General features: G+C 46.6%; 1 protein-coding gene across 2 annotated transcripts in view; it reads left to right on the top strand.

The window, feature by feature from the left end:
- tmeff2a (transmembrane protein with EGF-like and two follistatin-like domains 2a) overlaps positions 1-20529 on the top strand; it is a 61929-nt gene extending 41400 nt beyond the window's left edge. The window contains exons 5-10 of one of the 2 annotated variants that reach the window (XM_072700492.1): positions 8785-8881; positions 13123-13271; positions 14443-14502; positions 16967-17102; positions 17920-18078; positions 20146-20528. In XM_072700492.1, coding sequence (XP_072556593.1) covers positions 8785-8881; positions 13123-13271; positions 14443-14502; positions 16967-17102; positions 17920-18078; positions 20146-20242 — 698 coding nt within the window. In that variant the 3' untranslated portion in view covers positions 20243-20528. Of the gene's footprint in view, positions 1-8784; positions 8882-13122; positions 13272-14442; positions 14503-16966; positions 17103-17919; positions 18079-20145 lie in introns of both variants that reach the window. The other variant, XM_072700493.1, reaches the window with a different exon arrangement.
- The last annotated feature ends 323 nt before the right edge of the window (positions 20530-20852 follow it).

The raw sequence follows: 20852 nt of genomic DNA, 5'->3' as shown, positions 1-20852 counted from the left end.
CCCGGTATTCCCGTATTCCTGTATTCTGGGTATTCCCGTATTCCTGTATTCCCGGTATTCCTGGTATTCCTCATTAAGGCGCCAGCCCTCTGAAAGCTGTCACTCGGTGTCTCATTACCAAAATGGTCACGCCGGCTCCCCAACGTCTGTGCGATCCACGGACGAGGATGCGAAATCCCGCCTTGGCGAGTGTGTGTCTCACGACTGAGTGCGGCCGTGCAAACAGTGTGCTTAATATGCAGTAATTAAATATATATCATCCATTCTTTCATTACAGTAATTATATTGCTGTTACATACAATCCTTTTTAGGATTATTACATTCAAATAATTAAATTTTAATTATATGAAAACTATAAAGCCCAGTCTTAAATAAAGTAACTAAATAATGACAAAGGGAAGAGCATTTCCGCTCAGACTCTTTGTGGTTTAAGGCAGTCAGCACATCTTACAGCATTTTTGGAGTCATGCTTCATTAGCTAGGTAATTTAACTGTAAATAATTCTTTGAATAATGTTACTAAATCCACAAGACTTGGACTAATTATGCATTTAATTTCAAGCTGTTTGCCGTTTTATATGGATAATCACTAGCCAGTTGCGTCGCAGATTAAAAAAAAAAAAAACGCTACGTAGCTTTCTGCCGCATCAGGACCAATCACGCGGCCTTTCCATGCTCCCCGGTGCTGCGGAGAAAAATAGATTTCCACCCTGAAATGGATTTGCAGCCTAAACTCATAAAGCAAAGAAACGCACAGCTTACAGCCCTCCTGAAAGGAATGCTCTGTATCAGAGGGAACGGCGGCCATGATGGGCTGGAGGTAGCAAGTGAGCAGGAGAGGGTCAGGGACACACAAACGGGGAGGGGGTGTAAGCCTGAGTGGGTGTCTGACAGCAGGGGCCCCAGCTGCTGTTCCCAGAGGGCCAAATTCCATCAGCAGCACAAAGACACAGCCCACTGCTTCCAAAAATTTGCCGACCAGGGACAATCCCCTGATGATTAAATTTGCCAAGTGGGGTGGGGGGGGTGTAGATCGATTGTGCGGTCCGGGTGCAATTGTATTTCAGTCCGGATGCTGGTGACCAATGTCCTGCAGCATGGGCCACGGTACTGGGGGGTGTGGTGGGGGGGTATGCTTTTGGAGTATCATTAAGAATAAAAAAAAAATTAATGCAAACCATTGAAAGTTTATTAATAAATGCCTGCATTCTGTCCGTGGTTTTTTTTTTTAAACAAAAATAAAATTTAGCCAAGGCAAATGATATTGACTACTCACTGAGCATTGTGAGTTGATATTTACCAATGGAGCATATTTTTAGACCGTATATTTATTGTTATTGCCATTGACAGATTTAGCCAAATCGCAACATGCATCACAGGCCAAAAAAGTGGGGTGAGCAGGCTTCCGCATTTTGGGGGAAATGAAGTGGCAGAAGTTTAAATCTTCCACAGGACAGGTGCACTGGACTTTATGCCCCCACCCCCATTCGGATGCGTTCCACGGTCCATGTCCTAAACTATCCTAGACAAACTAACACCTTCTGGCAAACCGTTCCGCTTTTCACCGGCGCCGGACAAATTATGACGGGCTCCATCGGGAATTAGCAGATTTGTATGCAGTGTGAAAATGCTCAGGGGCGATTCTGTCTCCCACGCCACGCAGTGCCGGGACGGCAGGTGGGGGGGAAGCACAGCCGCAGAGACCCGGGAAATGACTGCCGCGGCGTGCCCCATGGCAGAAAGGGGGGGGGGGGGGGAGCCGGGCAGACAGACGAAGCTGGCGGGGGGGGGGTGATTCGATTTTCCCGTCTGCCTGCCGTGTCCTTCCGACGCATGTCAAATTGCCGTGGATTATTAATATCGCAGGGTGTGTTAATGAAATGTAAATCCTTCACAAACAGCCATGGATCGGGGGGCAATGAAAGGCGAACGCAGAGCTTTTCCTGAGGCGGAGGGTAATCTTGTGTGTCCAGCAGAAAAGAAGTGCAGCATGGGGGCCGCTGACCCTGAAGGAAAGCCACAGCGCTCTCGCTCACCACCCTGTGCCATGAAGGCTCTGGTGGGGTGGCAGCGTACACAGGCAGGGCGTCAGCCGGCCGGGAGAGATCTCACTGTTTAATTGCGGGATTACAGTGGGATTGAAGTGCAGCAGGACTCATATGAAATTTCGATGGTCGGCTCAGAGAGGGAGAGGGGCTTAGCGCAGGAGCGGAGAGGACAGACAGAGAGGCCGGGTGTCATTAAATGGGTGACTGGCTGACATGATTGGGGGATTTCCTGCGAGATTCCGGGCATCCAGCATCCGGAGGCCTGGCGACAGACGCGAGAAGCAGCCGAGCAAAAGGTCACGCTAGCGGCCACGTTTCTGCACGGTGCCCAGTACCCAGAACCTGAGGAAGGAGCTGCGGAATGGACCGGTGACCAATTAGGACTGGCTGACATCATGAGCAGGCAGAGTCATCTTCCAGGAAGAAATGCCCCGATCTTTGAAACGGATATTTTTTGCTCCCCAGCTATCCTGAGAGATGGACACTGTGGCCTCTGTTTCCAGGGATCTTCAGCCTTCTATCAAACAGAATTATAAAAGTTTCTCCGCTCATCTATAACTAACGCAAGATAAGGCACCATATACAGACAGCCGTCACTGAAGCCCAGGACCAGGAGATGACCTGGATATCGTCGTCTGTTCGTCACGGGGTTTGGGGGCCATCTCGTTAGTCACACTTAATAAATAAATGAGCTGTAATACGTGGCAAGTAAGAAAGCATCCAGCCACTGCCGTGGTGTCGAGGCGAAGCGTGATCACGGCTGCCGGTCGCGTGTCTTTACTGTGCCAAACTCAGGGTAGAGTCCCCACCACCACGTTTCTGTGTCAGTCGTAATCCTCCGGCCGAGGAGTATAATCATTTCGTCGGGGGATTTAACCAACGCGTAGCCGAGCGCTCTGAGAATCCACACGGCATCTCGAATACAGAACACGTATACAGCTAAAATAGCTCTTTACAGAATGTTCGGAAAACTTAGCAGGACCTGCGTAGCTACAGGCTAAATTAAAAATGTAAATAAGAATGAGAGGACACCCTGAGAAACAGGTTATGTCATGTGAAAAATAGACATTAAAACCACAATGCCCTCAGTTTTCACCGCCACTTTAGAGAAAGGTTAATTAAATAGATTATATAAAATGTAAAAAAAAATATATGCTTTAGTAATAATAGAATGTCATTGGCCATAGGTGCCCTTACATTACCTTTTTTCAGAATAATAAACATTAACACATACCCTACAGTTAGTGTGCTGTATAAGTTTTTCTCAGTCAGGGAAGTTATATTCTGTTCTGGAGTTTTTTTTTCTTTTTGTACGGGGGGAGGCTTCTGAGATGTATCCTTTTACTTTTTAATATTCACTTCTTTTTAAATTTATTTAAATGAATTCCTTCCAATTTCCTTTATATTCAAATCACAAATTACCCTTCAGATTCGGGTTCAGAGCAGAGGCCGACAAGCTGCGAGTGATGATTCCTGGCGTTTGGAATCGCTGTCCTTGTGTAAGGCCACTCTGCAGTCTCGCTGGAGTAACCGGCGCTGCGGGGAGCGTCGCTACAAAACGCCCTGGAAATGGCGACCCGGGTCTGCCTGCGGCTCCCCGGAGCTCCATCCTTCTGACACCATCCAAATCAGATATGAAAACCTCAGCTGGGTCTCATCAGGCCACAACACATGATTCCGGATGCGGGGAAAATGCGGGGAGTTTGTGCCGCGAGCCGTTTGCTAACGGCCCCCGGGTTGTTTGCTTTATCCCATCAAGGCCATTTCAATCAAGACAATGTCAGGCAATGATTCGGGAAACTTTCTGATTCAAAAATGTCAGCTTCCTTTGGAGATTTCTAGCTGTTGCCCTTGAATTTTCCTTTGGCTTTCAAACCATCTGTCTCGATACACGTGGGACTAGAGAAGCTCGCATCCTCTGCCTGGAAGCATGGGCTCCCCTTCCAGTAGCTTTACATCAGCCGGCAATTGATGAGATAGTGTGAAGTTGTCACTATTCACATGTGATCTATGAAGATCAATGATCGTGCTGATAATTGTTAAGTTACAAATCATTCTCCTGCCTTTCAGCAACCTGAGGGCTGATGTTGGTTTTATATATCTGTCACTTCCTGTTTGATCCTCTGGGAAAACAGTTGAGTCACCTAACCGGTGGGGCATTAACCGTTAACACCGTTGCCGCACACCTCTCAAATCAGGGTTTGAGTCTCCTCCCTGGCCCCACATGTGTGGAGTTTGCATGTTCTCCCTGTGTCATCATGGGGTTTCCTCCAGGTTCTCTGGCTTCCCTTTACAGATCAAAAACATGCTGAGGTTAATTGGAGTTGCCAAATTGTCATTGTGTAAGTAGTGTTGGCACCCCCTCCTGGCATATTCTCGTAGCTGCGGTGATAGACTCCGGACTCCCGTCACCCCGCATAGCACCAGCAGGTATGGCAAATGGATCAATGGATAATCCTGATTATCAACAATTGTGAAATCAGCATCTTACTGATGCATTAAAGCTGAAGTGTGTGATTTGCCATTTATTCAACAGAAACGTCGATCAGTGCCAGTTCTTTTTTGTGCATTATTTTAAAGTAAATGCAGACAGTAATGTATATCCATTGAATTACCAAAATAATTGTTGGTCAGTTAAATTCCGGGATGCATAATCTCTTTTATTTTTAAGCACTCAGACCAAGGTATTGAATTCCATTGCTCTGGACTCCACCCCCCCTCATAGTTCAGACACGGTATGCAAGTCCCCTCAGTCCCTCGAATTTATTTTGGTTCCTCTCAAATTTAACTTCCTGCCAGAGTAAAACCATGTATTTTGACACTGTTCTTCAGGGGTTTCCTCAGGTCTTGCAGCTGTAACACTGTAACCATATCGCCGGGACTGTGAGGATCTTCCTATCAGCACGCTGTCCGAATTTCTGGGCTGTGAATGTGAGGTCTCTCTATGAGCACGCTGTCACTGCTTCTTTTCATAAACCTGCGTATCTTCACAAATTACTCCATAACAGCTCGCCTAAATGTCGCTCTTTGTAATGGTCACTAACATGATCCTGTTGAGCCTTGGTGGTGGTGTCACTAATGGCAGCAGAACGCATCCATCAGCCTGTAACTGGCAAGCTGTGTGAAGACGTTGTGACTCAAGGTCACGTAAGGTCCTGCCTTCACAGTCTCATGGACAGATATGCTAAGAGCCAATGAAGAAACCGCCTGTATGGACATCAGAAAGTTAATATGTAATGGAAGGCCATTCCAGTTCTCCTGCTCCTTTGGTTATGATCAAATTCAGTTCACTTACACAATGTATCGTGTGCCCTTCAAAAATAGCCACTCCAAAGTACATAATAATGAATCTGTAAACATTACGTTCAGGTTAAAAACTACAAAACAGAGACAAAACAGTAATTACCATTGTTTGGTTTTATAATTCTGTTTGGAACTGTGTGTATCTGTTCTATAAAGTGCTGACACCTTGCCTGCACCAGTAAGTTTGCTCCAAAATTACACCACTCGCCTTTGTTTTGACCCAGCTACTGAACTGTTGATGTGGTTCCATATTCCCGAAACAGCCCTTGGTACTAACAGTAAGGGAGTCCATGGGGTCGACCTTCTCTGTCTCCTATGTAGGTGTTATGGTTGATGACAGCAAGCTTCCCCGCAGGCCGAAGGACCCCATGGTACCTAATATTCAATGCAGATTATGTCTCTGTTGACTACTGCCATCTCAAAGTCATGCCCAGTCAATGTTCGGTTAGCTCTGCTCTGCGTTAGTCATGTGATCACTCATGGCTCAGAGAACTAAGGAACTAAAAATACAGTTTATGTCCTCCTGAGACCCCACCCATTCATTTATGTCCATTGTAGTGGACATTTTATTTTTGCATCTATCTTTCCACTGATGTAAGGAAACATACTTATTCCTGTTGTACACTAAAGAGGACATGCTGTGAAATTAGAAATAATGTGAAATAAATTTGAAAAAAATCTAAATTCTTATTTCCTCCAAAGACAAAAAACCTAAAATTGAAGGACACTTTCTTCCTTGGGTCTCAGGAGGATATAGTATATTCAGGTTAAATTGACTTTTGAAAATGTAAAAATGCTGTCCAACTTTTAACTGCACTCAAAACTGAATTCAAGCTTCATTAAATACCGTAGCTGACTGATAGCTTGATTGATAAGAGACTACTGAAGTAGGTGAGAAATCACGAGATAACTGTCCTAAGATCTCACAGATAGGCTTCATCTGCAGCTCAGTGTGAACCTGCAAATACGCTCTTAAGGGTAGGACACCAGCTCACCCTTGGCAAGAATTTTAACAGTAAATACTGTAGTAAATCATACATGCAGTTCTTGGGGGGGCAGAGCCCCCGGCAGCCTACTGAAGCCAATTAGGCGAATGCAGGCGAGCAGGTGGAAGCAGACTTCTGCCCCTGAGGTGACCCAGGACAGCTTAAAAGCAAATCATCCTGAAAGCCGTAATTTATGTTCTGTTCCTCAGATATAAACGGGGTGTATAAATGATGCATGTTGTTAAAATGTGTCTTTTCTTTTTTTTTTTTTTTTTTTTTGCTATGAACTCAATTATTGAATTATGCATAAAGACTACAGCGCCCCACCCACAGCAAACGCCAAACTCTACTCAGCGGAAAGTGAGCCATTACTGGCTAATTTGTACGGAGGTTGGGTTCATTCCCGCGTGGTGTGGGGCCGGTCTGTGCCCCTCCGCTCAGATTAGACGCGGGGGAGGCAGTGTGTGTGTTCATGTTGCTCGACCGTGAATGGAGGCATGGAGTGTGTGTGTAACGTGGACAGATGCAAAGATACTTTGCATCCGTCCACGTTACACACACACTTACACACACACACACACACACAGAGGTTTGTAACTATATCTTTGTGGGGACTCTCCATTCATTCCTATGGGGAGAACTCTAATCCCAACAATGACAAACTTAACCCCTACCCAGCCCTAACCTTGACCATAAGGAACCAAACAAAATATGAGACTTTTTCAATTGCTTCACAGATCTTTGTGGGAACGTAAAAAATGGTCCCCACAACGTCAAAAAAAATGGGTTTTTATCACATTGTGGGACACACACACACACACACACCAAGAAGATTGCATGTGCTGAAAAAGAGGAATTAGAAAAGAATCTTAAAGGGATCTTCTGGCTAGGACTGGTTTACTGACTTTAAGATGTAGTGGTTGGGTTAGGATGGTAGGATGGGGTAGCACACATGCAGGATGGGGTATGAATTTCAGGGCACACTGGTAGATGTTTGCGGTTAAAACTGATCATATCTGAGGCCTGAGGAAAGCTGATCCTCTCAGTGGCACATGAGACGTTAAAGGGACATAGAGTGGGTGAAACAGGCCTGCTTTCGGGGGCAGATCTATAGAGAAGCACTCAGGTTCATGTTAATGCCTGCTTCCCCCATGGGACCCGGAGTAAAGTGCCTCACATTGTTGAACAGTGCTCTCCCTGCTTGTTGCATCCCGGGTGTTAGCAGCTAGCCGCTAGTCGCAAGTGTCTTCTTTCGGCCGCATCGGCACCCTGTTTTGTCCCTTTTGCGGTGACCTTGGGACTAGCAGGAAGAATAATGCAGCTGGCGGCGAAAGGGGCTAGAGGTTAGGCTTCATTTTCACAAGGCCCATCCTCTGAGCCGCCTTAGTGGTTGCAGGACGTCAGCTTCAAAGCCTCCTCACTCGACGGGCAAAGGGAAAGCTACTTCAAGACTTTAATCCCGCTCGGTGGAGAGGAATTCTCCTTCTCCATAGTGCGCTCCAAGAATGCTACATCAAACCGGGGATGGGAAAAGACACAGAGCAAATCTCCAAAGAAGGATAACCAAAGATTCTGAGCAAAGAGAAAATAACATTCTAAAAAAAGAATGAGCAGGACTTAAGACAGGTACAGGGCAAGGACACAGCCCCCAAAACAACGCGCCGTGAATCAAGCAATCTTAATCAGGTCTTTACTAGCCTGCTAGATGATGTCTGACTGAGATCTTACATATTTCCTGTAGTAAAGTGGCTGGAAAATCTAATCTAACATATCTTTGAGAGAGGCTTTGTACTAATAATATGCTAATTCCATGATAATATGCATGCTATCTATAGCAGTGGATATATGCTCATTTAAATGCATATATTCAAATTCTGTGATTGATTAAGTCAGTGTGGTACATGTGTACAGAACATGATCCTGATGGTCACTTTCTCTCAGGACCAAGAGGGAGACAGGAACCAATTACAGCATGTAGCCAGTCTCCAGTAAAAACAACAAAAAAAAAAAAACACTCAGAATTTCATCTTTATAGATTCCTGAAGCCTTTGGTGTTACAAGTTTTTGGGAAGTCAGGGAAAAGCTGCTAGAGAACAGCTCTGTCAAAGCACTTAGAGGAACCGTCATAATGAAATGCTGGACCTCTGGGGTCACCTTGGAGAGTGATCAAAACTGAGAAATTGGAGAATGGAGCATATCTGTCCTCTCGATGGAACTCCAGGATGTGCAGAGTGGGCATCTAGCCTGTATGGAGTTGCCTGGTACAGAGTATGGAAATCATCCAGGGAGAGGGAGGCATCGGCTGTCTCTGATCCCCCCCCCCCCCTCCCGAGGCAGTACCACCGCTCACTCTGCATGTCTGAACTTGCTCTCACACTCCTCTTCCCCATCCATTCCTCACTGTTAACTCGCCTCTCCCCGGTTTCTCTTCCTCGCTCGTTCACCCAGGGGGCGAAGGCTCAGCAGAGACCAATCAGAAGGAGACGTCCACCTGCGACATCTGCCAGTTCGGGGCGGAGTGTGACGAGGACGCCGAGGATGTCTGGTGAGTGACACGAGGTCCATGTGAGTGACGAGGGCTTCTCGCAAGTGAGAGACAAAAGCCCAGGGCTTCCGTCTGAAATCCCTATCCCCTCCCCTCCCCCGAAATCCTGCTTTGCTTTGGCCTAAATTTTTGCATTCATTTCAGTCTCCCAAAACTTCAGCGACTCTCCGGTGTTAATAAACGTGCCCGAGCACAGCCTGCCCGCAAAGATGATGGATGGCCTTGAGACCAGAGGCGAGACGTAGCAGGTCCTGTTTTACTTAACAGATGCCAAGCAGATGGAGGGATGGTAGACCACCCCAGGCAAACGATCACTATCCAAACTGCTGAGCTGAAACAGCGATTAATGCCGCAGTCGTCGATGCCAGAGATGAGCAGCTAGCTGCCCCCCTTTCGATCGCGGTCGCTGCGCGTCAGTGAAGCAGAGAGGAACGCGGGACGGACACCTCGGTCTCTGAAAATGAGACAATGACAAAAACATTTATTGATGTTGTAAGGCTGAGGGGGGTGTGGACATCCCAGTGTGGGCGGAGCCAAGGGTCAGGCCTGCTTGTTCACTTCACCGGCGCCTTAATGCCAATTAAGTAACATCGAGGTCTGTGCCTCTGAGCCCCAGAAAACACTCCCAGACCCTAATGTGCGATCCCATACCCGACTGACGCCTCCCAAAACCCGAAGTGTGTTGCTAAATCCTGTCGTGACTCGTGCCCAGAAAAAGTCCTCATGCCTTCCTGAGTCATTCATATAAATGCCCTTTATCACTGTGCACAAATATCATCATCGTGACCGGCAGTGAAGCCAAACCATACTGTTAATATCACTTAATATTATTCACTACACAGCCTCAAGTTATCTTCAGGATAACAAGCTGATCACTAGTAAACTGCACAGTGATCAACATTTTTGTACTCAAAGGTGACGGACAAGAGAGTACAGAGGGGTCATTTATCTGGTTGTAAATTTACATGAAAGCAATGTACTGACATGTTGTATTTCCCGGTAGCATTGACATCGAGCAGTTTTTAACTGTTCGTTGGAGCTTTTATGTTAAAGACTTTGTGGCTAGTCAAAAAATCTTCTCTTTGCTAAGGGGAAGACTTTACTTCAGACAAGTAGTTGGACCTCTAGCCTCAATCTGTTAACCTTTACGGGTTCTTCTGCTGTAGTTCCTCAGTCCTCCTGAGAGGGCACTGTGGAGATTAATTAAATCACACAGACAAGATGGTGATGGATAACAAGGAGATCCCAAGCACTTAAGCCCTGGTTTTAGGCTGCTTCCAGAGAGCAGAATTTGAGCTTGATTAAAATAATGTTGGGTGGCCCTTCCATGAAGGACACACTGTTCATGTTTGTGTTTCATTTAGATGTGAGCTGAAAGGAACCCTCAGCCATGAAGTGGTGCCTGTATGGGGCGGGAAATCAATCCATATTCCCGCACTGTTGCTTCTCAAGCGTTGGGCCTACGCTCCGAATCCTGGCAGGCTGAGCCGGGGCACGGGGTCAGAATCGTCCGTCTGATCACAGTCTCCCAGGCTTCGTCCGCTTTCTGAGCTGCAGGCGCTGAAAAATCCTAGCGGCCGATCAATAGCACATTCAGCGCCTGACCCAGACGCTGCAGTGGCGACCGCAGCATTAGCCTGGCTGTTTTCACTTCTTGTGCTGGCTATTCGGTTTCTCCAGTGCGCCGGCTCAGCGTGGGGCTATCAGTTCGGCCTCTCCACTGCCTGCTGCTGTACAGACCCACTAATACTAAACACACTGCAGATTCTGGTCCAGTGTGCCTACAGCTGTGATTCCTGCTGTACCGGCTGCTGGTTCAGGTTTGTGTGTCTGGATTTAGAGAAAAGGCTTGATGTGATCCTGGAAATCCGCAGCTTTAGGTGGGTAAACAGGGGGACCTCGAGATTGCAGGCGATTGGTCCATCACTCCATGTATATCACATTGCTATATAATCGCTTGTGTACAAACGCAAACTAGTTAAAGCTGTGCAGTGATGCCGTAATGCACAGTTCAGGTTTGCAGTGTAGTTATACATTAAATGCAGCTTTGCATTGCAGCATTTACATACTACATTGTGCACTTATGTATTGTAGAATCTCATTGCATTTTAACACATATTGCAGCCCTTGCAGAATTTTCCGTGTGACTTTCCACATTACTGTGGCTGCACACTGCAGCGTTGCAGCTTATTGTCACAGTGAATGGTGCTGCAGCTTCGGTAGAGCGTCACGCTGAAAATTCACGCCGTGTTTCAGTGCTGTGTAGCAGTTACACTCGGGGATGCAAGCTCTCTGACTCACCATTAAAAATGCATGGCCTTCACACACATTATCCTGTAGCTACACAAATGGCTGGCCTCACGGGAGAGCAGCCTTTCCAGTGCCGCCTCTCACCGAGCGCCGTCCCACTGTGTTTGCGCAATGGCAAGAGAGACAGATCCCTTTTGGAGTGAGACTTAGCCAATCCCTGACTATACCTGCAGAAGGAAAAACAGGGTAATGATTTGTCACGTAGTTTTCCTGCGTTACAAACTCGACAGTTACGAATGAATAAATCTAGACCCGGTGGCTGGAAGAAAAAAGTGACCTGAACCAGGACCTGAAACGCCATGACCATCCTGAAGCTGTATAGCGCCCTCTGCCAAAGTAAATGGTAACCCATCTGAAATAACCAACATGACCAGATGATGATAGTTTGATGGTTTAACTGGTCATACCAACCTGACCAGCATGATAGGCTGGCCACACTGGCATGATCAACTGGTGACCCACCCAGCTGGGACATGACCATCTTAGACCATCTAAGACTATCTTAGACTGCCAACATTAGCTGGTTTTTGGCCGGTCTTTTTCATCAGGGAGCACAAGGACAGGCATGTGTACGGCAGACTCTGAGTGGCACTATGAACCCTCTGCTAGTGCACTGCACTGCACTGCTAGTGTCTAACACAAGGTGGCGCTGAGGACCAGGACGGGCTGAGTAACACGCTGGGGGTGGAGGCCTTGTTCTAATGGGCAGTGTCTGGTAGCAGACACATCTGGTTTGATTTATATATATCCATCACCCAGGAGCACAGCCCCTTTTGGGGGTAATAAAGTAGCAAACACGCCCAACACAAGACGTCCACCTGAGGCACCGTCCTCCATCCCGAGCCGCCCAACATTAACGCGGTATCCTGTGACTGGGGTTCGTCTGAACCCCAAAAGGCGTAGCCAAAAATGAGGTGACTGCCTCAGTAATTGTGTTTTTATGATATCACACGGCCGCTCTGCGCTCCCGCGTGCCGTTTGCGTGTACCTAACGTGCCGCGATCCGTCAGATGTATTCCTTTGAAGGCCTTGCTGTTTGCTGTCATTTTCCATAACAAACGTGTATGCCGTAAAGTCAAGAACAGAGTAGCCATTAATGTTTTGTTGTGTCTGTGTGTTGTAGATAAGCACGAGTGTCAGGTTTGCACAGAAAGCTGAATAACGTGCTTTAAAACATAATTAAAACAGCCCGACGAGTTTTTCATAGTCTTATGAAAGAGAATGCCAGTCTGTCACGATGGCAAATACCATTATAGCCATGAAATAAGTGTGAAATTCATAAACACACACACATACATTACTATTTTGTCACTCTGTTTGCTTGTCTGCCTGATTGACAAGTTCCAGAATGAAAAAAAGAACTTAAATGCCACTGGTGTGGCTACAATCATAGCCCAGAAATAAACATTTACACTTTCAGTCGATTGATGAATTATCTATAGTACATTCTCTATAGCAGGGGTGCCCAACTGCAGTCCTGGGGGGCCGGAGCCCTGTGTAGCTTAGTTCTTTCCCTGTTCCACCATAAATGATTCAGCTCAAGAGCTGTGTGGTAATTAGCACAAGGAGTTGAATCAGGTGTGATAAATGAGGGGAAACCCAAAAATGTGCAGGGCTCTGACCCCCCAGGACTGGAGTTGGGCTCCCCTGCTCTATAGTATCTACCTCGTATAGTACATAGATCAGTATCATGAGTGAAGTAGCTCAGAAGACTGGGCCCACCTTGGATTCCTGCCTTTCTTATTACTGGAGCCCCCTTACTACCTTAGTGCCTCTTATGGGAGCACAGATTCACTTCTGCATTGCACCCCTATCGTCTATGATCGTAAAAAAAAACGTAGGAAACTGCACCTGTACAGCACTGCTCAGATATTTAGAGTTACTTTGATTGCTACTGGATGTGATAAGTGGCACAAACATGTCCCTCCCAGGTGCGTCTGCAATATCGACTGCTCCCAAATCAGCTTCAACCCAGTGTGCGCCTCTGACGGAAAGTCCTACGACAACCCCTGTCAGGTGAAGGAGGCGTCCTGCCAGAAACAGGAGCGGATCGAGGTCAAATACCTGGGTCACTGCCAAGGTGAGGCCAGCGCCGTGAGCCTATCCGTCACTCCGTGTCCCTTTGTCTGTCGTTCACTCTCTATCTCTGTCTCACTGTCCCTGTCTGTTTCAGTGTCTATGTGTCTGTCCCTCTCCTCCTATGTCTCTCTGTCTGTCCCTTTCCATCTCTGTCTCATTCTTCCTGTCCATCTGTGTTTGTATGTCTCTCTGTCTACCTGTGCCTGTCCGTGTCTGTTTCTGTCTCAGTGTCTCTCCGTCTCTCTCCAGCTGCGTGTCTCTGTCTGTCTGGGTCTGTCAGCATTTGACCATGTCCATCTGTCTCTCATTATCTGTCCCACTCTGTCTGTCTTTTTCTCTTTCTCTCTCTATCCCTGCCTCTCTCTGCCTGTCCTTCTCTGTCTCAGTGTCTGTCCATCCCTCTCCATCTGTCCCCCCCCTTCTCTGTCCTCTCCATTTATCTCCCCACTTCCCTTCAGTCCTCTTCTATCACCTCTATCAGCATCTTTTTTACCTTCTCCTTCATTTTCTTTTTTTCTCTTCACTTTAACCACTTTTTCTCCTGTCAGCCAGCAAAACAAAGTCAAGTCCAAAGTACAAAAAATCTATCCGATAGTAGAACATAAAGTGTGTCGAGGTGGGCTTCACTGTGTTAGAGCCGTTGTCTAATCTGTTTAGAAGTGGCTGAGCTTCTCCTCGGGGACCCAGCTGTATTTACACAGATCTGTGTGGCATCGCCTTGCACATCCAGTGCTTCTTGCCAGAATGAACCTCCAGCCTGGTCCCGTCATTGAAAGCAAAGAAGCACAGAGTTTCGGGATGCTAGACGTGTTTGTGCTGTGCTCTGGGGCGAAGGGACTCGTAGTGCTCTCCTTTCTCAGCCTCCCACATCCTATACAATAGATCACAACCTTTCGACCGTCTATCGGGAAATAAACCGGGCTTCCTTGTGGCACCGTCTCCGTGAGACCGCTGCTTAATGTTGCTGGGTGCCTGTATCCTACCAGGCCCCTGGCCATGTGCCTTGTAACACCTGACAGAGATCTGAGCCCAGTGCAGCCATCCTGGGATGGGGTTGCGGCACTTTTCTTGGGGCATGTCCCCCCCCCCCCCCCCCACAGAGGTCTTTCCCAGCACATATTATGCTGTAACCGACTGGCCATCTGTCTCTTCTGCTTGCCTCCCTCCTACAGGCGACACGCTTGAGGGGGTCAAGCCTGGAGATGGCCGTTCTCCAAGGAAATACTACCCAGGTAGGGGGCCGATGCCCCAACCCATCTGAAAGAACCTGTATTACTCTGTGCGTTTGAACACGTCCATTTGGATGGTCACAGAGGGGGCATTTGCAAAGTTAATTAAGAGGAAAAGAAGACCTAGGGGCCTTGCAATTCTGGCATTGAGTAAGGGGGATATTGGAGGGTACTGTGTAGACCTGGACTTTCTGACCAGTAGGGGGACTTTATTGTTTTATTATTACTGACCACTAGAGGGCGCTGTTTTGTATTGCGCGCATACATACATGTAACTCTACAACATATATGATGACACCCACATTTCTTATACACTCACCTAAAGGATTATTAGGAACACCATACTAATACGGTGTTTGACCCCCTTTCGCCTTCAGAACTGCCTTAATTCTACGTGGCATTGATTCAACAAGGTGCTGAAAGCATTCTTTAGAAATGTTGGCCCATATTGATAGGATAGCAGCTTGCAGTTGATGGAAATTTGTGGGATGCACATCCAGGGCACGAAGCTCCCGTTCCACCACGTCCCAAAGATGCTCTATTGGGTTGAGATCTGGTGACTGTGGGGGCCATTTTAGTACATTGAACTCATTGTCATGTTCAAGAAACCAATTTGAAATGATTCGAGCTTTGTGACATGGTGCATTATCCTGCTGGAAGTAGCCATCAGAGGATGGGTACATGGTGGTCATAAAGGGATGGACATGGTCAGAAACAATGCTCAGGTAGGCCGTGGTATTTAAACGATGCCCAATTGGCACTAAGGGGCCTAAAGTGTGCCAAGAAAACATCCCCCACACCATTACACCACCACCACCAGCCTGCACAGTGGTATGATGGATCCATGTTCTCATTCTGTTTACGCCAAATTCTGACTACCATTTGAATGTCTCATCAGAAATCGAGACTCATCAGACCAGGCAACATTTTTCCAGTCTTCAACTGTCCAATTTTGGTGAGCTCGTGCAAATTGTAGCCTCTTTTTCCTATTTGTAGTGGAGATGAGTGGTACCCGGTGGGGTCTTCTGCTGTTGTAGCCCATCCGCCTCAAGGTTGTGCGTGTTGTGGCTTCACAAATGCTTTGCTGCATACCTCGGTTGTAACGAGTGGTTATTTCAGTCAAAGTTGCTCTTCTATCAGCTTGAATCAGTCGGCCCATTCTCCTCTGACCTCTAGCATCAACAAGGCATTTTCGCCCACAGGACTGCCGCATACTGGATGTTTTTCCCTTTGCACACCATTCTTTGTAAACCCTAGAAATGGTTGTGGGTGAAAATCCCAGTAACTGAGCAGATTGTGAAATACTCAGACCAGCCCGTCTGGCACCAACAACCATGCCACGCTCAAAATTGCTTAAATCACCTTTCTTTCCCATTCTGACATTCAGTTTGGAGTTCAGGAGATTGTCTTGACCAGGGCCACACCCCTAAATGCATTGAAGCAACTGCCATGTGATTGGTTGATTAGATAATTGCATTAATGATAAATTGAACAGGTGTTCCTAATAATCCTTTTGGTGAGTGTAATTTCTTACATAATAAACACACAACCTCTATCTTAGAGCCCTGGACTCAACCTCTACATTTTAATGGTCTTGTAGGCGTGAGCACAACCGTTTTAAATGTTAAGTAGTTTGACATCGCTGTACATTTCAAAGATCCAGCAAGTTTAATGACCCTGCAGACTTCATGGTCCCCTTATAGCAAACCCATCCACATCTAAACGTGCATCCACATCTAAACGTGCATATCACCCTGGCTGGCAGGAGAGACTCAGGCAGACATGACTGTCAGTAAAGGTTATCCTCACTGGCTTGTGATCCGGGTCATGTGATTCAGTGTGTACAGGGTGAACGAATGAATGCTGTTTACACTGTCATTAATCTGCTGCTTATTGCAAAAATCAGTTCTGGTGTCATATATAGGCAGGGAAGTACAACACCATCCATTTTGTTTTCCTTTTAGTCGCTTGTTTGCTTTATGTCAGCCGCAGAGTATCACCATTTTGGAAATAGTTCAGCAGATGGGGTTTTGGTTTACTGAAGCCCAGTGTCCACGAAGACATTGCAGTATGGTTGGGAAGAGTGTGTCCAGTGAGGATGAAACAACGTAAAACCAGGTTACAGGGAATTTTCAGGGAGTGTGGAGAGGAGTCTGCTTCGGCTCTTTCTAATTTGTCAAATGAAGTCATTAAGGATGGCAATAGATGCAGATGAACTACTTGGAGTCTGTCAGCCAGATTTAAATGCAATAATATGCAAACACGTGGCAGCCTTATTAAAAGCATATTTTCTAAAAGAGAAATAGGGATATTGACTGAAACCCATCAGACATAATTTAAAACATTTTCACCCAATGAATAATATAACAGTCGCCAGGCTGCTGATTCTGCTCTCATCAAGAACGTGTTGTCTGGGTGTCTCTCGATGTTGAAATGCCGCCCCTGTCCTTACTTACCTAACCCGCAGAGGAGAGGGAGGTGGAGCCGGACCGGCCCAGCGAGGGGACCCCGGAATATTACATCCCATGCCCAGAGCACTACAAGAACTACTGTGTCCATGGCGACTGCGAGCACTCTAATAACATGCTGCCCCCCTCCTGTAGGTAAGACTCAGGCCCACAAGAAGTGCCACAAAATGATATGACAGGAGATTCAGGCTCCACTCTGCACCGCCCTCTACTGTCCACTTCTGCAACACGCCATCCATCCTCACCTGTAGTACGGCGGCATTTCCATGGCATATGATGTGTGACTTTCTGACACCATCCACAGTGTGGGTGTGTGAACTGACAGAGCTAGGAGGAGCTCCTGGCTCCAGCTGGGACAGTGGCAGAGCCTGAGCCGCAGCCTGGATCAAGCCGGACCCGATATATCGATTGGCTGATAAAATCAGCCGATATTAAGGTTACATGAAGATCCATCAATAATGCCCTGATAATCTCTCCTTAAATGTTTATGATGAGAATTGAAGCTCTGTCTCACTCACTGGAGAGAGTTCCGTATTATAATCTACAGCTCTTACCCTGAGATTGTTACATCATTTAGACCTATGCAATGTAAGAGAGAGACAACCAGAATCAAATGTAGATATCAGTAAAACAACAAAGAACCCACAACTCAGTTAGGATGAAGGTGATTTGTTTTTTTTTTGTTTGTGTCCAAGATCCCCTGAGTGACTGGAAGCCTTAAAATTTTGTAATAAAACAGGATTAGGCTGGGTCGGGGGCCCAATATGATATGTGTTAATGATCAGTTGACTGACAAAGTGTATCATGTCAAACAAAACACTTAGGGCTGAAGGTAATTTTTGTATGTGTACATGCAGTTTGTATGTAAGGTGCTTCTGCTAAGTGTTACTGAGGACTGGAAGTAGATGTCTGAGATGTTGTCTTCAGCTCGCTGCCACGTTTGCCCGTACAGCTGCCACTCTGGGTTCAGCGGTCCTCAGTGCGACAACAAGGACTACAATGTCCTGTACGTGGTCCCGGGCTCCGGAAAGCTCCGTTACGTGCTCATCGCATCCATTATCGGGGCCGTGCAGGTGGCCGTCATCTGCGTGGTGGTGCTGTGTATCACACGGTGAGTCTGGTGACATGGGCAACCAAAGGGCCCACCTGCACGTTAAGGGCACAGACTAGCACATCAAAAATCATGCACACTGAAGGAACAGATTTACACATCGATCAGGGACACATTTATGCATCAAACGTACGGAAGGCACACAGTTACGCAACACACACACACACTTACACAACACAGACACACACACACATTAAAAACACATACTTATCCCACACACACCAAAAACACAGGCCTACATAACGAACGCAATGCAGGCACATTCTTATACACAAAATTCACACAAGGCACAGGCTAACACATCAAACACACTGAAGGAGGACGCCTGAAAATCAAACGCATCAACAGCACAGGCTAACACATCAAACACACTGAAGGAGGACGCCTGAAAATCAAACGCATCAACAGCACAGGCTAACACATCAAACACACTGAAGGAGGACGCCTGAAAATCAAACGCATCAAAAGCACAGGCTAACACATCAAACACACTGAAGGAGGACGCCTGAAAATCAAACGCATCAACAGCACAGGCTAACACATCAAACACACTGAAAGAGGACGCCTGAAAATCAAACGCATCAACAGCACAGGCTAACACATCAAACACACTGAAGGAGGACGTCTGAAAATCAAACGCATCAACAGCACAGGCTAACACATCAAACACACTGAAGGAGGACGCCTGAAAATCAAACGCATCAACAGCACAGGCTAACACATCAAACACACTGAAGGAGGACGCCTGAAAATCAAACGCATCAACAGCACAGGCTAACACATCAAACACACTGAAAGAGGACGCCTGAAAATCAAACGCATCAACAGCACAGGCTAACACATCAAACACACTGAAGGAGGACGCCTGAAAATCAAACGCATCAACAGCACAGGCTAACACATCAAACACACTGAAGGAGGACGCCTGAAAATCAAACGCATCAACAGCACAGGCTAACACATCAAACACACTGAAGGAGGACGCCTGAAAATCAAACGCATCAACAGCACAGGCTAACACATCAAACACACTGAAGGAGGACGCCTGAAAATCAAACGCATCAACAGCACAGGCTAACACATCAAACACACTGAAGGAGGACGCCTGAAAATCAAACGCATCAACAGCACAGGCTAACACATCAAACACACTGAAGGAGGACGCCTGAAAATCAAACGCATCAACAGCACAGGCTAACACATCAAACACACTGAAGGAGGACGCCTGAAAATCAAACGCATCAACAGCACAGGCTAACACATCAAACACACCAAAGGCATATGTTTACACGCATATTCATACACTGAAGAAACACTTTGTGAGTAACGCAGGTCACTAACATGCAGCCACCTATTAAAGTCACTGGTAACCCTCTTTCGTTTGAAGGATGAAGTGCCCTCCCTCTTCCTAAGTTATAAGTGAGTTTCCATGACAACCTTCAGTCTGACACTGTGCTCGTCTCAGGTTTTATACATTAGCAGAACATTTGGCCAGATTTTAACAGGAAAGTGATTTTCTCTACTTCTTTCAGCAGCTTTTTGTATATTAAATTTTATTTTGAAATACAGATTCCGATCACCCTGCAATGCAAAAGAACACTTGCACCCACTTCACATAGACTTATGTGTTTATGTCTCATGAGAGTATTGGAGGTTGGTTATTGTGGTATTAATGGATCGTGGATTCATCTTAAAGCCGTAGTAAATTGGGTGTAAATGTAGCTGTATCAGAGCTGGACCAGAAGATCTGTAGTAGAATAGTAATATTACCTGGGTATTACAGCGGTACATTGCAGATCAATAAATTAAAATTATTGTCAAGCACTACTGACCAGCAAATAATAAAAGCATTACTACTGATATCACCAAATAGCAACATAAATAGCTGAACAGCACTGATTACTATATAACAAGAACAGCTGAATACCATGATCAATAAACAATAACTGTGGTAGCTGAACATGGCTGATAACCAGAGGATAGATTAAAAGTTGCCCCTGATCTCTGAACAGATGCGATATCGGGGCACTGACGGCAGACCGCCTGCTTGTCCTTTTTGCCCCACAGGAAATGCCCCAGGGGCAGCAGGATAACCAGGCAGAAGCAGAACGCCACACACTACGGCTCAGAGAACACCATGCGGGCGTCGACCCGCTTGATCTGAGCCGACTGGACGAGGGGCACGCAGGAGGGCTGACAGTATCCCCCTCACCCCCAGCCTGGACACTGTGGACTGACTCACAGGGGGAGGGGGATGTGTCAGGGGGGAGGCAGGAACTGCACACGATGCCTTGCGTTTGTGGTTTACGACACCAATGAAGACAATGATACTCAAAAGATACTGTTTGGTTATGTATGGATACCGTATATTTCACTTAGTTAAACATTGTCTCGATGGGTTTTTTCTGTAATTTAAATAAATAATTTATATCAGAGAAAAACATCTGCTGGTGAATGTTCATTCCGGTGACAAGCTATTTATGGATTTCATGTCCCGCAGTTAATTGTCTTTGGTTGTTCGTGAAGCGTAGACAAAGCCAGACGTCTGCAGAAGAGACGGGAATAGGTGCAGGAACTCAGGAGAGCATTACATCGCCTGGTAGGAAGCTACAGGGGGCTTCTGGCTCTCCTTTGGGATTTCCAGGCAGAACCAAAAGGAGGACAGTCTGCTTGCAAGTCTGAGCGGAGACACTGACTCATCCCCCTGTTGGCCGTTTAGTTTCAGGCAGCTGGGACCAGCGTGAGGTTCAGTTAAGCGAGAATCAGGCCACAGT

This window comes from Paramormyrops kingsleyae, chromosome 16 (assembly GCF_048594095.1).
Source record: "Paramormyrops kingsleyae isolate MSU_618 chromosome 16, PKINGS_0.4, whole genome shotgun sequence".
In the NCBI taxonomy this organism is placed as follows: Eukaryota; Metazoa; Chordata; class Actinopteri; order Osteoglossiformes; family Mormyridae; genus Paramormyrops; species Paramormyrops kingsleyae.
This window is presented reverse-complemented; position numbering and strand designations above follow the sequence as displayed.